This window comes from Bombina bombina, chromosome 5, assembly GCF_027579735.1.
Source record: "Bombina bombina isolate aBomBom1 chromosome 5, aBomBom1.pri, whole genome shotgun sequence".
Taxonomy (NCBI): Eukaryota; Metazoa; Chordata; class Amphibia; order Anura; family Bombinatoridae; genus Bombina; species Bombina bombina.
In genome coordinates, this window is record NC_069503.1 from 370,035,596 (window position 1) to 370,051,415 (window position 15,820).

At 41.0% G+C, this 15,820-nt stretch overlaps 1 protein-coding gene across 1 annotated transcript in view; it reads right to left on the reverse strand.

Moving 5' to 3' along the window:
* Positions 1–15,820, reverse strand: part of CPVL (carboxypeptidase vitellogenic like) — a 1,090,549-nt gene that overhangs the window by 499,951 nt on the left and 574,778 nt on the right. The window contains exon 10 of the mRNA XM_053714190.1: positions 12,457–12,555. Coding sequence (XP_053570165.1) covers positions 12,457–12,555 — 99 coding nt within the window. The remainder of the gene's footprint in view (positions 1–12,456; positions 12,556–15,820) is intronic.

The window sequence follows — 15,820 nt, forward strand, 5'->3', positions numbered from 1 at the left end:
ATCTGAACATGCATAACAGCAAACTCTCAGATGGAATCGAGCAAAGGGATGATGTCCAATGAAGCAACCATCAGACCAATTGCCTCCATACATTGAGCCACTGAAGGGCCAAACAGTAGAGATCCGAAAGAGGCAAGAGGAAAACATCCTCTATTTTCTGACCTCTGTCAAAAATATTTTCAGAGATAGGGAAACTAATATACTCCCTAAGAAAATACCCCTGTAGCTGGAAGGGAACTTCTTTTCAGATTCACTTCCATCCGAGGGAATGAAGAAAAACAACAAGATCTCTGTATGAGAGTTTGCTTGTTGAAAAGATGGTGCCTGAACCATTATATTGTCCAGGAAGGGTACCACAGCAATTCCCCGAAACCTGATCATTGCCAAAAGAGCCCCCTCTGGGAGCCGTGGCAAGGCCAAAGGGAAGAGCCACAAACTGAAGTGTTTGACAGAAAGGCAAAACCCTGGAACTTGAAAAAACACGTCCTCCAGGTCTATGGTAATCATTAACTGACCCTCTTGGACCAAAGGAAGAATGGAACCACTGGTTTCCAATTTGAAGGACGGTACCTTGAGAAGACTCGTTGAAACACATAAGATCTATCGTAGGATAAAAAATTCCCACTTTATCTGGATCCATGAACAGGAATGAAAAGAATTCTAGACCATGTTCCCTTACAGGAACTGGTACCATCACTCACAGGGAAGAGAGGTCCCAAACGCACCTCAAAAATGCCTCACTGTTATCTGACCTACAGATAAAAGGAGAGGAGGAACCTGCCTCTGGGAGGAATGTATGACTTCTATGTAGAAAACCTGAGAAATACTATGTCCTCAGTGTATCTGGACATCTCGTATCCATGTTTGAAGACAGAGAAATTCAGCCCCCCACCTGGACCGATCCCGGATTGGGGCAAACTCCTTTAGGTCTATTCATCTTGTCTTGTGGTAGAAAAGAGATTTTTCCTGAAATATTTGAAAATTCCTGTCAAATCCGGACCAAACAAGGTCTTACCCGTGTAAGGGAACGCCAGAAGCTAGGACTCAGAGAATATAGCCACAACGTCCCGCGGGCTAGCACAGCGAAGCCAGATAACTTGGCTCCCGACTAAAAAACTGCATGGTAGCATCAGGAATAAAAGAATTGGCTAGCTTAAAAGCCTTAATTCTGTTCTGGATCTCCTCTAAAGGAGTCCCAAAATTGGATCAACCAAGACACCGCTCCAATAAGATGCCGCACTTGACATGGTGGCAAAACAAACTTCCATGTAAGCCTTCAGCTTAGTCCATTGATCCTGAAAAGAACAGCTATCCTCCCAAGGAATCCTAGTTCGCTTAGCGAGAGTAGAAATGCCCTACTACTTTATGCACCGTGCTCCATGATCTTTAATGGAGCTAGCGACCGTAAAAATCTTTCCAAAGATGGGAAAAAGGGATATCCCTGACTTCTCCCATTTCCTGTGAAAAATCTCCTAGCACGGTCTGGAACAGTAAAAACTTCCACAGGGGAATCCAAGTATTTGTCTTAGGGTTGACAATGACATACGTATTGGAGTTGCTCCAAATTAGCCAAAACCTCCTTTATACCATACATGAAGGTGCACAAGCCTAAATCTGAAGGATACTACTTCAGCATCGGATGAAGGAATTATACTGTTCGAATATGAGATTTCACCCTCAGAGGCTACGAACGTATTCTCCTCATCAGACCTATGAGGAAGGGCAACCAGCGTAGCAGCAGGTGGTACAGAAACCTTACTATCTGAATCTCTAATTTTCCTCTTGCGATCTCCTTTTAGTATAGGAAAAGCAGATAATGCCACAGATATCGCAGAAGATACCTGGGCAGTAAATTCTGCAAGCAAATAACTCCTCCAGGAGATTGAGAGGAACCGCATGTGACGCCATAGAGGTTAGGGACGTTACAGGAGAAAGTTGTGGCACTGCCTAAACAGCATCATCCTGGGAGACAATAGGCTCAGAGACAATACTCTATTTCTAACCTCAAGAGAGTAGTGAAAGCATTTGAAACTATTATATTATATTGTTTGCCCTATCAAAAAAAGAAAACATACCAGCTACTCTTATACATTGCTTGCGCTTGCACCTTCTAAAGGTAAGCCAGCGTGCAATAACCAATAGAGTTCTTTCTCAAAAAGAACACAGGGCAAGAATATATAACACTGGTTTCCATATTTTATTTTATTTTATAGATAAACACTGTCACTCTAAGAACAGCAGTCCATGGCAAGTCTAGCTTTATACAGATTAAAGCAACAAGAATGGCCATTACACCTCAGCCTGACTGAGGGCTGAAAACCTGCCTGACATATTAGCACAGCAAAAACGACAAAGTTAGCCGCAAAATACTCTTCTGTATAGATATAACTGAAAGCTAACAACTCAACGAACCGGAAAACACCAAGAGGGAGGTGCCTGAAGCGGTCCTAAAATGAATTCTGTGCAAGCCCCAGAGAAAAATTTTGGAGTCTAACAGACACCGCTCCACGTGACTGCCGACAAGAAACTGTGATGCCATTACGATCACGCGTTTCTTAACAGGGAGAGAAAACCGCAATGGCGGCAAATCCGCAATAAGAGGTCCAAAAAAAACCATGCAAAGTATAATTTTTCTCACAAAGTGTCTGCCTTCTGACAAAATACCATTAAATATTAAATAAATATACAAATAAAAACACCCTTAATTAGCACTCATTACAGAGTACAATACAACAATTGCAGCAGAGCCCTGCCAGCTGCAGGGAAAGTTCAGGGAGATATAAATAAAACTATGAGCCATGAGAGTAACAAATAAAGGGATAAACAGCCCACACTAAAATACAGGGGAAACACTCTGCCTAAAAATCTCTCTATTAAATATGTGTGTCCCAGAAAATATATAAGGTCTTTCAAAACTCATTTAGTGCACAGTCTCCCATACCTAGAAGACAATAGGCACTTAACTGCAGTCTGGCCGTCCGGCAGGAGGACAGCTCACACAGAGTGGAAGGACGCCAACTTCTTACAGAGGCCTGTGGAAAAAAGAAAGAGCAAACATACTCTGGCTTTCTATACTAGGGCAGCAAATATGTTAGGAACTTGTAAGGTGGGCCTTGCTACGTTTTCCTAACTGCTTTTAAGCCACCACTGCCCTACTGAAGAGACTAACATGGAGTAAGGCTAGACCCAATCTTTAGAGGAAAGGTCAGAGTAAACCTACCCTGGATTTATTTCACTTCAATCAAGATTTTATTATTTTTAAAGCTAATCTTCTTTAGACACCAAAACTTCACCTCCACCTTGCATGGAAGGCAAAGAGAATGACTAGGGTTTTTGGGAAGGGAAGTGATACTTAAAGGGACACTCAGGTTAAATTACATTTTCATGATTCAGATACAGCATGTAATTTTAAACAACTTTCCAATTTACTTCCATTAAAAAAAAATGTGCACAGTCTTTTATATTTACAATTTTTGAGTCACCAGATCCTACTGAGCATGTGCAAGAACTCACAGACTATACGTATATGCATCTGTGATTGGCTGATTGCTATCACATGGTACAAGGGGAGTGTAAATATACATAACTTTGAAATGTGTTATTAAAAAAATCTACTACTCATTTGAAGTTCAGACTAAGTGCTATTGCATTGTCTTGTTATCTTGCATTTGTTGAATATGCAAATCTAATGTGTTGACTGGTCCTTTAACAGTTTGGCTGTGGTGCTCTTTGCCTCCTCCTGCTGGCCAGGAGTTATATTTCCAACAGTAATTGATGACGTTGTGGACTCACCATATCTTACGAAAGAAATAGCATTCATCACAATAATATACAGTAAACCATTTCCACAGCTGCATCACAAATAAGGTGTTTGAAGTTCTCAGGAGTGTCAACCATACCAGGATCTCATCAATGCCCTTATGATCAAAGATTCTCTAGCTTGGATAGAAATTATAGTGCAGACTTCACAGGGGCTGGACTCTGGGACTCCCAAGTTGTGCTTTTTTCTTAGAGAATTCAGAGAGACTAGAGCTGCCTCCCATAAAGCTCACTGCTCAGATCTCTCACAAGAATCTAATAAGGCAAATGTTGCCATATATCTCTAAAGGAGCATTCCCTGCATTTCCGTATGTGATGAAAATACAAGCTTAATGCAATATTGCACTACATGACAATTTTGAGTTTTGTTACATTTACACTTTGTATTTTATATTACTTTAGACTTCAGATTGGGCCCTCTAAGTTTAAAAGGGACAGGAAACCCCAACATTTTATTTTGCTATTTGGATAGAACATTAAATTTTAAGCAACTTTGCAATTCACTTATATTATCAAATTTGCTTTATTCTCTTGTTATCCTTTGCTAAATGAACATTGCACTACTGGCAGCTAGATGAACACATATAGTTTGCCAATCACAAGAGACAAGTGTGCAAGCACCAATCAGCAGTTAGCTCCCACTAGTGTAGTATACATGAGTATTCGTTTTCAACAACGGACACCAAGAGAATGAAGCACATTTGAAAATTGAAGTAAATTTAAAAGTGTGTTAACATTACATGCTCTGAATCATGCAAGTTTCATTTTTACTTTCCTAAATTTTAAATTACATTTAAAGGGACAGTCTACCCCAAAATGTTTATTGTTTAAAAAGATAGATAATCCCTTTATTACCCTTTCCTTAGTTTTGCACAACCAACACTGTTATATTAATATTACTTTTTATCTCTGTGATTACCTTGTATCTAAGCCTCTGCAGAATGTCCCCTTATCTCAGTGCTATTTACAGACTTGCATTTTATCCAAAGAGTGCTGACTCTGATTAATAACTCCACCAGTACAATGTTATCCACTTAGCACACATGAACTAGCACTGTATTGCTGCAAAAAGCTATACAAATGCCGAGATAAAAGGCAACCTGCAGTGGCTTAGAAACATGCAGAAAATTAGAGGTTTGAACGTTATAAAGTATATAAGCATAACCATGTTGGTTGTGCAAAGGCAAGTAATGGCATTATCTATCTTTTTAAACAATAAAAATTTGGTGTAGACTGTCCCTTTAAACTTTGCACCTTCTATTTTGTATTTTAATGCATCTGTATACAGCAGTGATTTTACAAATTCTGATTAGGCTTTAAAAATTTGTGTTACTTTAACAAATTAGGATTATATATTTTTATTATTAAATTACATTGTATTTTGAACTTGTTTCAAGTAAAAAAAAAAAAAAATTAACGTTTCAGAAAGTGGGAGGGATACGGGCGTTCCCAGGTTATGTCTGAAGCTCTCACAATTCTCATGACATGTTCTAAGCATTTTACACCGTTGGCAGGGAGTTTCAAGGGCGGCTGTAAAAAGGATAGTGCACAGGCAAGCACTTGCAGATTGATACATTTGAAATTCCATTTTACAGCAGTAAAAGCTTCCCAGGGGCTAGACCGCCCTCCTCTCCACATTCCTTCCCAGCTACAGTTCCAGTGATACAACTGTATCGGACGGAATCTGGTCGTAGTGGGGACCTTCCTGTATCAGCCAGCTGGTTTGCTGCAGAATACCAGCCTCCCTCTACCGGCACAACTGAGTGCCGCCTTACTTGTGAGTACCCTGTATCTTTCCATTACTGGATCACTTGGTTTCTGACTGTTCTACACATGTGGCACCATTATCCTTCTTGTTTTTTTGCTGCAGAGTTTTATCATCCTATCAGTTGAAGTCAGAGTGCTGCCTACTACGTTCTTTGCTACTTGAGGATTTCCACTGGACATTTAACATTGCATCCAAAGACTGGTTACACCACTTACTTTGTTTTTTATTATTGATTAAATCTCATATTTTATCTGTTATATCTTGGGGTCATACTTTGGATAACTTTAGATTCTGTTATTGATATTTCATATTTTAGCGCCTCCTATAGGAGTTGGTGGTGTAGAGGTATTATTTATATACCATCCTATACCACTACTCTCCTTTGTTTTTCTTGTTTTTACACTAGCAGGCCTTGCAAGAGCCCCGGTTGCTCTATCACCTGGCTTAATGCTCTTGGTTCCTAGGACCTGCACTAACTTTAGTATAGGTCCTGGGACCTGGGCACGCTAAGCCTCCTGTTAGAGTCGTCAGGGCTCTGGCAAGAAGAGGATCGGGTTAGTGTGCTCTCCAGCATGTTAAGATAAGTATTTAACCCTTAATTATTGTTTTTTTAAAACAAACAAATGAATACTGACAAATGTTGTCATTTTTATTTTCTTTAAATTTGCATTTGTGCGTTCATTCGGATATTTGTTTACAAAAATAAAAACAAAATTTATGTTTACCTGATAAATTTATTTCTCTTGTGGTGTATCCAGTCCACGGGTTCATCCATTACTTGTGGGATATTCTCCTTCCCAACAGGAAGCTGCAAGAGGACACCCACAGCAGAGCTGTCTATATAGCTCCTCCCCTAACTGCCACCCCCAGTCATTCGACCTAAGACAAGCAAGAAAAAAAGGAGAAACTATAGGGTGCAGTGGTGACTGTAGTTTAAAAATAAAAAACACCTGCCTTAAAATGACAGGGCGGGCCGTGGACTGGATACACCACAAGAGAAATAAATTTATCAGGTAAGCATAAATTTTGTTTTCTCTTGTAAAGGTGTATCCAGTCCACGGGTTCATCCATTACTTGTGGGATACCAATACCAAAGCTTTAGGACACGGATGAAGGGAGGGACAAGGCAGGAACTTAAACGGAAGACACCACTGCCTGTAAGACCTTTCTCCCAAAAATAGCCTCCGAAGAAGCAAAAGTATCAAATTTATAGAATTTAGAAAAGGTATGAAGCGAAGACCAAGTAGCCGCCTTACAAATCTGTTCAACAGAGGCCTCATGTTTAAAAGCCCATGTGGAAGCTACTGCTCTAGTAGAATGAGCTGTAATTCTTTCAGGAGGCTGCTGGCCAGCAGTCTCATAAGCTAAGCGAATTATGCTTCTTAGCCAAAAGGAAAGAGAAGTTGCCGAAGCCTTTTGGCCTCTCCTCTGTCCAGAGTAGACAACAAACAAAGCAGATGTTTGACGAAAATCTTTCGTAGCTTGTAAATTAAACTTAAAAGCACGAACCACATCAAGATTGTGTAATAGACGTTCCTTCTTTGAAAAAGGATTAAGACATAGGGAAGGAACAACAACCTCCTGATTGAAATTCATATTAGATACCACCTTAGGCAGAAACCCAGGTTTGGTACGTAACACTACCTTATCTGCATGGAAAATCAGATAAGGGGAAACCCACTGTAAAGCAGATAACTCCAAAACTCTTCGAGCCGAGGAGATAGCTACTAAAAATAGAACTTTCCAAGATAAAAGCTTAATATCTATGGAATGCAAAGGTTCAAACGGAACCCCTTGAAGAACTTTAAGAACTAAATTTAAACTCCATGGCGGAGCAACAGGTTTAAACACAGGCTTGATTCTAACTAAAGCCTGACAAAACGCCCTGAACGTCTGGAACCTCAGCCAGACGTTTGTGCAAAAGAATAGACAGAGCAGAAATCTGTCCCTTTAAGGACTAGCTGACAATCCCTTCTCAATCCTTCTTGGAGAAAAGATAATATCCTAGGAATCCTGACCTTACTCCATGAGTAATCCTTGGATTCACACCAATGAAGATATTAAACCATATCTTATGATAGATTTTCCTGGTGACAGGCTTTCGAGCCTGAATTAAGGTATCAATGACTGATTCGGAAAAAACCACGCTTTGATAGAATCAAGAGTTCAATCTCCAAGCAGTCAGACGTAGAGAAATTAGATTTGGGTGTTTAAAGGAACCTTGAAGTAGAAGGTCCTGCCTTAGCGGCAGAGTCCATGGTGGAAAGGATGACATGTCCACCAGATCTGCATACCAAGTCCTGCGTGGCCACGCAGGGGCTATCAAGATCACCAAAGCTCTCTCCTGCTTGATCTTGGCAATCAGACGAGGGAGCAGAGGAAACAGTGGAAACACATAAGCCAGGCTGAAGGACCAGGGCGCTGCTAGAGCATCTATCAGCGCTGCCTTGGGATCCCTGGACCTGGACCCGTAACAAGGAAGCTTGGCATTCTGACAAGACGCCATGAGATCCAGTTCTGGTTTGCCCCAAAGTTGAATCAACTGGGCAAATACCTCCGGATGGAGCTCCCACTCCCCCAGATGAAAAGTCTGCAGACTTAGAAAATCCGCCTCCCAGTTCTCTATTTCTGGGATATGGATAGCTGAGAGATGGCAAGAGTGAACCTCTGCCCATGGAATTATCTTTGAAACCTCCAACATTGCCAGGGGGCTCCTTGTTCCCCCCTGATGGTTGATATAGGCTACAGTCGTGATGTTGTCCGACTGAAATCTGATGAACCTGACCGCAGCTAGGCTGAGGCCAAGCCTGAAGAGCATTGAATATCGCTCTTAGTTCCAGAATGTTTATCGGAAGGAGGGCCTCCTCCTGAGTCCACGAACCAGAGCCCTTCAGGGAGTTCCAGACTGAACCCCAGCCCAGAAGGCTTGCATCTGCCGTTACTATAGTCCATTCTGGCCTGCGGAAACTCATTCCCTTGGACAGATGGACCCGAGATAGCCACCAGAGAAGAGAATCCCTGGTCTGTTGATCCAGATTTAGTAGAGGGGACAAATCTGTGTAATCCCCATTCCACTGATTGAGCATGCAAAGTTGCAGTGGTCTGAGATGTAGGCGGGCAAACGGAACTATGTCCATTGCCGCTACCATTAATCTGATTACCTCCATACACTGAGCCACTGACGGATGAGAAATGGAATAAAGAGCACGGCAGGAAGTTAGAAGTTTTGACAACCTGACCTCTGTCAGATAAATCTTCATTTCTACTGAATCTATCAGAGTTCCTAGGAAGGAAACTCTTGTGAGAGGTTAGAGAGAACTCTTTCCTTCGTTCACCTTCCACCCGTGAGACCTTAGGAATGCCAGAACAATGTCCGTATGGGACCTGGCGATATGAAAAGTTGACGCCTGTATCAGGATGTCGTCTAGGTAAGGGGCTACTGCTATACCCGCGGTCTTTAGAACCGCCAGAAGGGACCCTAGAAACTTCGTAAAGATTCTTGGTGCCGTGGCTAACCCGAAGAGAAGAGCCACAAACTGGTAATGCCCGTCTAGGAAGGCAAACCTGAGAAACTGATGATGATCCCTGTGTATCGAAATATGTAGATAAGCATCCTTTAAATCCACGGTAGTCATATATTGACCCTCCTGGATCATAGGTAGGATGGTTCGAATAGTCTCCATCTTGAAGGATGGGACCCTGAGAAATTTGTTTAGGATCTTGAGATCCAAGATTGGTCTGAAAGTTCCCTCTTTCTTGGGAACTATAAACAGATTTGAACAGAAGCCCTGCCCCTGTTCCTCCTTTGGAACTGGGTGGATCACTCCCATAACTAGTAGGTCTTGAACGCAATGTAAGAATGCCTCTCTCTTTATCTGGTTTGCAGATAATTGTGAGAGATGAAATCTCGCCTTTGGAGATGAAGCTTTGAAATCCAGAAGATATCCCTGGGAAACAATCTCCAGAGCCCAGGGATCCTGGACATCTCTTGCCCAAGCCTGGACGAAGAGAGAAAGTCTGCCCCCCACTAGATCCGGTCCCGGATCGGGGACTACTCCTTCATGCTGTCTTAGAGGCAGCAGCAGGATTTTTGGCCTGTTTCCCCTTGTTCTAAGCCTGGTTAGGTCTCCAGACTGGCATGGACTGGGCAAAATTTCCCTCTTGTTTTGTAGAAGAGGAAGATGAAGCTGCGCCACTCTTGATGTTTCGAAAGGAACAAAAATTAGTCTGTTTGGTCCTTAACTTGTTGGACCTATCCTGGGGAAGGGCGTGGCCTTTTCCTCCAGTAATATCAGAAATGATCTCCTTCAGTCCAGGCCCAAATAGGGTCTGCCCTTTGAAGGGGATCTTGAGAAGTATAGACTTTGAAGTGACATCAGCTGACCAGGATTTAAGCCATAGCGCCCTACGTGCCTGAATGGCAAAACCTGAATTTTTAGCCGTTAGCTTGGTTAAATTAAAAACGGCGTCAGAAATAAATGAATTGGCTAACTTAAGAGCTTTAAGCCTGTCAAGGATACCATCCAACGGGGGTCTCTACCTGTAAAGCCTCCTCCAGAGACTCGAACCAGAAAGCCGCTGCAGCAGTGACTGGGGCAATGCATGCAAGAGGCTGGAGAATAAAACCTTGTTGTATAAAGATTTTCTTAAGGAAACCCCTCTAATTTCTTATTCATAGGATCTAGGAAAGCACAACTGTCCTCGACAGGAATAGTTGTACGCTTAGCTAGGGTAGAGACCTGCTCCCTCCACCTTAGGGACCGTCTGCCACAAGTCCCGTGTAGCGGCATCTATAGGAAACATTTTCTTAAGAGCAGGAGGGGGAGAGAACGGCACACCTGGTCTATCCCATTCCTTAGTAATAATTTCTGAAAACCTCTTAGGGATTGGAAAAACATCAGTGTAAACAGGCACTGCAAAGTATTTGTCCATTTTACACAATTTCTCTGGGACTACAATGGTGTCACAGTCATCCAGTCGCTAAAACCTCCCTGAGCAACACGCGGAGGTGTTCAAGCTTAAATTTAAATGCGGTCATTTCAGAGTCAGACTGAAGTAACACCTTCCCTGAATCAGAGAAGTCACCCACAGATAGAAGCTCTCCTGCTTCAACTTCTGCACATTGTGAGGGTATATCAGACATAGCTACTAAAGCGTCAGAGAGCTCTGTATTTGTTCTAGCCCCAGAGCTGTCCCGCTTTCCTTGTAACCCTGGCAGTTTGGACAATACCTCTGTGAGGGTATGATTCATAACTGCCGCCATGTCTTGTAAAGTAAACGCATTGGACGCGCTAGATGTACTTGGCGTCCCTTGAGCGGGAGTTATAGGTTCTGACACGTGGGGAGAGCTAGATGGCATAACCTCCCTTTTGTCAGTCTCAGAAACCTCAGGTGATAAATCTTTAAAAGCCATAATATGGTCTTTATAACTTATAGAAAGGTCAGTGCATTTGGTACACATTCTAAGAGGGGGTTCCACAATGGCTTCTAAACATAATGAACAAGAAGTTTCCTCTATGTCAGACATGTTTAACAGACTAGTAATGAGACCAGCAAGCTTGGAAAACACTTTAAGAAATGTGAAAAAAGCAATAATAAAAAAACGGTACTGTGCCTTTAAGAGAAAAAAACTACCACAAACTGCAAAACAGTGAAAAAAAGTAGTAAACTCTACGAAATTTTTACAGTGTGTTTAAGGGACTAAAGCAGCATTGCACCCACTTGCAAATGGATGATTAACCCCTCAGGCCCAAAAACGAATTAGAAAAACATTAAACCTGTTAAACAGTCAAACACACAAACACACTGCCACAGCTCTGCTGTGGCTCCTACCTGCCCTTAAAAACGATTTTTGCAGGAACAAAACCCTCTATAGAGGTCCTATAAGCCAGAGGACGAAAATAGGCCGCTCCCACCATGCACTCAAAGTCAGAGGGTCTTAAAAAAGTACTCCTAGGAGTAATCTAACAAGCCATGTGGAAACTAGGCCCCAAATAAAGATTTATCACCCTCAGAGAAAAAACGTTTTTATTTATAAATCTTGCAAACGTTTTTACACTAAGTAATATAGGTATTAACATGAATATTATCCCTTTTTGCAAGCATGATCCCAGTTGTTGTTAAATCACTGTATCAGGCTTACCTTAAATATACCAGGCACTGTCAGCATTTTCTAAACCTTATCTCTCTAGAAAAAAATATACTGAACATACCTCCAAGCAGGCAATCTGCAGAACGTCCCCCCAACTGAAGTTTTCTTTCCATACTCTTTCAGTTATGTGTGAGAACAGCAATGGACCTTAGTTACCAAACCGCTAAGATCATCAAACCTCCAGGCAGAAGTCTTCTTTCAATTTCTGCCTGAGAGTAAAAACAGTACAACGCCGGGTACCGTTTAAAAATAACAAACTTTTGATTGAAGGTAAAAACTACACTAAGTCACCACATCTCTCTTGATACTTCCTTTCTTGTCGAGAGCTGCAAGAGAATGACTGGGGGTGGCAGTTAGGGGAGGAGCTATATAGACAGCTCTGCTGTGGGTGTCCTCTTGCAGCTTCCTGTTGGGAAGGAGAATATCCCACAAGTAATGGATGAACCCGTGGACTGGGTACACCTTTACAAGAGAAAATCCCATTTTTGTGACGAATGTGTATTAGCCCGAAAACAAATGCACATCTCTAGTCAATAATATACTACTACATTTTCAACAGAATTTGTAAAGCCAGAAATTCACAAAGGATTTTATACTTTAAATCTCAGCACAGTGAGTGTGAGAGAGCGTGAGAGTATAAGTGTGAGAGAGAGTGAGAGAATGCACAATATAGAACTTAAATAGATCAAATTAAGAAACTCATTAATATAAACCATACCTGACACTGAAGGAAGTTGAAATAATTGCTGCAACCAGTAGCATTCTGATAGAAAGATGGGTATTCGGTCCTATCTCCGTTTAACAATGCATCAAACACCTAAAATTAAATAAAACTGTTACTAAAGTCAGAATGTCAAAAAATAAAAAGAATGAAATAATTCCAGAATTTAGTTTAACTTTTATTCCTGAGACACTTCAGAGCCTGGATAAATGCTTGAGTATAAAGGGTGTAATATCATATGTAAATTAAAGGAGTGCTTATGTTTTTTATGTCTTTTTTTTACCAAAGATGATATTTAAGTCCTCTAACAAGTACTTGAAACTTCTACAAAACTCCCTTATAGCAATAGCAGCATTAAATAATTGGAGACTTTTCACTTAGAATAGTGGAGATGGACTGCTAAAAACCCAACTATGCTTCTAAAGTTTGCCAAGGTCCACCAAAAAAGCAGTTGGAGTTCTGCAAATCAGCCATTGCTTTGCCAAGGCCTTTTTTTCTTTAGCTTCAAACTAAAAAAAAAACTGCTTCATGAGAGACGTCACTAAGAGGCTATTTGCGGCATTTAATCTCTCAGTAAGTGCCCTTTGACATTGCTAAATAGAGTGCTATAAATATTGAAAAGTACAGTTAAAGTGATAATTTTCTTTCTTTTTTTGTGTAAATACCACTGCTGTAAATAGTCTTCTCTGTTTTGAAAATACCATGCTGCTGGTGAGCTAGAGGTAAAGACTGAGTATGGACATTAGTTACCTATACTAATTAGAATTAGAACTAATTGGAATACATAGTATTTAACCATTAAAAGGTATCAACTATATATTGCTTTTATTTTTATTTAGTTTGTATTTTATGCAAGACTTTTGTAAAACATTTGTATACCAGTTTTTAGTATAGAAAAAGGATAGTAAACAAATTTATGCTCATCTGATAAATTATTTTATTTCGACATATTGATGGTCCAAGGTCCTCCATAACAAAGGATATATTTCCAGCCACCAGGAGGAGGTCAAGAACCCATTCAAGAGCTTTAAATCCCTCCCACATCTCTGTTACATATAAAGCTGAGTAAAGAATAGGAAAATAACGGTAGGAAAGGCAAAGCAGGGTCTATAGAGGTGCCATTAGCACTTTCGCCCAACATGAAGCGGGTGGGGACTGTGGACCATCAAATTTCCAAAAGAAAATTATCAGGAAAGCATAAATGTTTTTTTTTTCGTAAAATGATGATGGTCCACAGTTCTCCATAACAGACCATTTGCTTGGGTATTATTACCATGTTATGTAAAGGTGTGGGAAAATCTGACAGTTCCTATTTAGCCAAAGCCACAGCCTGAAGGACTTTCCTGCTAAAAGCGACTTGCAAAGAAGCAAAAAACATTAAAATGATACAATTTGGAAAAGTATACAGAGAAGATCATGTGGCAGCTTTGTAAATCTGCTCCAAAGATGCATCATTCTTAAAGGCCCACTATGTTGCCACTCCTCTTGTAGAGTGAGCTGTGATACTTGTTGGCAGGTAAGTTGCCTCCTAAATGTAAGTGAATCACTTGTTTAAGCCAAGACTCCAACACTACCTTAGTAGGTTTTTGCCTTTTTTTACAAGTCCCAGAGTAATGCACAAAGTTTTTTTTCTGAACGCTTTAGTAGCTTGGAGATATAAATGTCAAAGCTCTGACCACATCCAGATTATACTAAACAAAATTCTTAAGAGTTAGCAGGGTCTGGAAATAGAGAAGGAACAACAATTTCTTGATGTTATTTGTAGAAACTCTTTTAGGAAGAAAATCTTATTTGATACAAAGTAAAGCCTTGTCCTTGTGAAAAATAAAAAATGGAGGAACACAAGATAATTCTGATCATCCTGCAGAGGAGATTGCTAACAAGGACAGTACCTTCCAAGACAATAGTTTGATGTCAATTGAGTGCATTGGTTCAAAGGGAGGACCTTGTAGTACTGAAAGAACTAGATTCAAATTCCAGGGAGGAGAAATAAGTTTTACAACTGGCCTAATTCTAACACCTGGAGAAAGGACTGAACACCAGGAAGCTTAGCCAAATTTCTATGAAAAAGAACAGATAAAGAAAAAAAAATCTGATATTTTAGGGAACTAGCTTGTCAAGGCCATCCTGTAAGAACTGAAGAATTCTAGAAATTCGAAATTAACACCAAGAGAACACCTTAGAAGAGCACCACACAAAATATGCTTTAAAATTTTTTGTAGTAAATCTTTTGAGTCACAGGTTTCCTAGCCTGTATCAGAGTTGCAATTACTCAATCTGCAAATCCTCCATGTCTCAAAACTAAGTGTTTAACCTCCACACCGTTAAATTTAGAGATCTGAGATCCTAATGGAAAAAAAGAGGACCTTGTGATAACACGTCTTGTCTCAGAAAAAGAACACCGTGGAGGCAATGTGAACATCTGTTTCTAGACTTTCAACCATGTCCTGCGGGGGCCAGGTTGGAGTAATAATATTACTGTTGCTGACTCCTATTTGATCCAAGCAATAACTATCAGAAGAAGAACAAACGGGGGGGGGGGGGGGGGGAGTATGCTAGATGAAACTCCCATGGACATACCAGGGCATCTATCATGTAAGCCCTTGGATCTCTTGATCTTGCACAATACTTCGATCGATGTCCGGTAGGCCCTATTTGATCACTAGTTGATTGAATACGACCTGATGGAGAGACCGTTCTTCTGGATGAACCGATTGACAGCTGAGGTAATCAGCCTCCCAGTTGTTGATACCTGGTATGTGAATCGCTGAAAGGGAGCACTGATTCCTCTCTGCCCAGGAAACATTTTCTGCATGGACAGTGGGTACATCCTGGATGTATGTAGGCCATTGCCATGATGCTGTCTGACTGGAAGCGGATAAAACTTTTCCACCTTCAATAGGGGCCCAGGCTTGAAGAATTGCTTGAAGTTCTAGAATGTTCATTGGTAACCTTGCCTCTAAAGGAGACTACACTTTTTGTGCTCTCTGAGAATTCCAGACTGCCCCCAGCCTAACAAACTAGCATCTGCTAAACTGAGGAAAGATGTCCCAAGGATCAAAGAAGGACATTGTGTCCACCAAGGCAGAGATTGTTTGACGGATGAATCCAGAGCAATTTGTTGTTCCAAATGCAGATAATTCTTTGACCACTGACTGAGCATGGATAGTTGAAGGGGACACAAGTGAAGGTGAGCAAAAGGAACTGCGTCTAAAGTAGCTACCATAAGACTCATTACTTCCATGCACTTAGTTGCAGATGGAAATGGAGTACTCTGCGGCGAGAGACATGCTCTCTGGAGTTTTATCTTGCACAGTTCTTTCAGGAACAGAAGCATAAGGACAAACTATTATGACTCCTA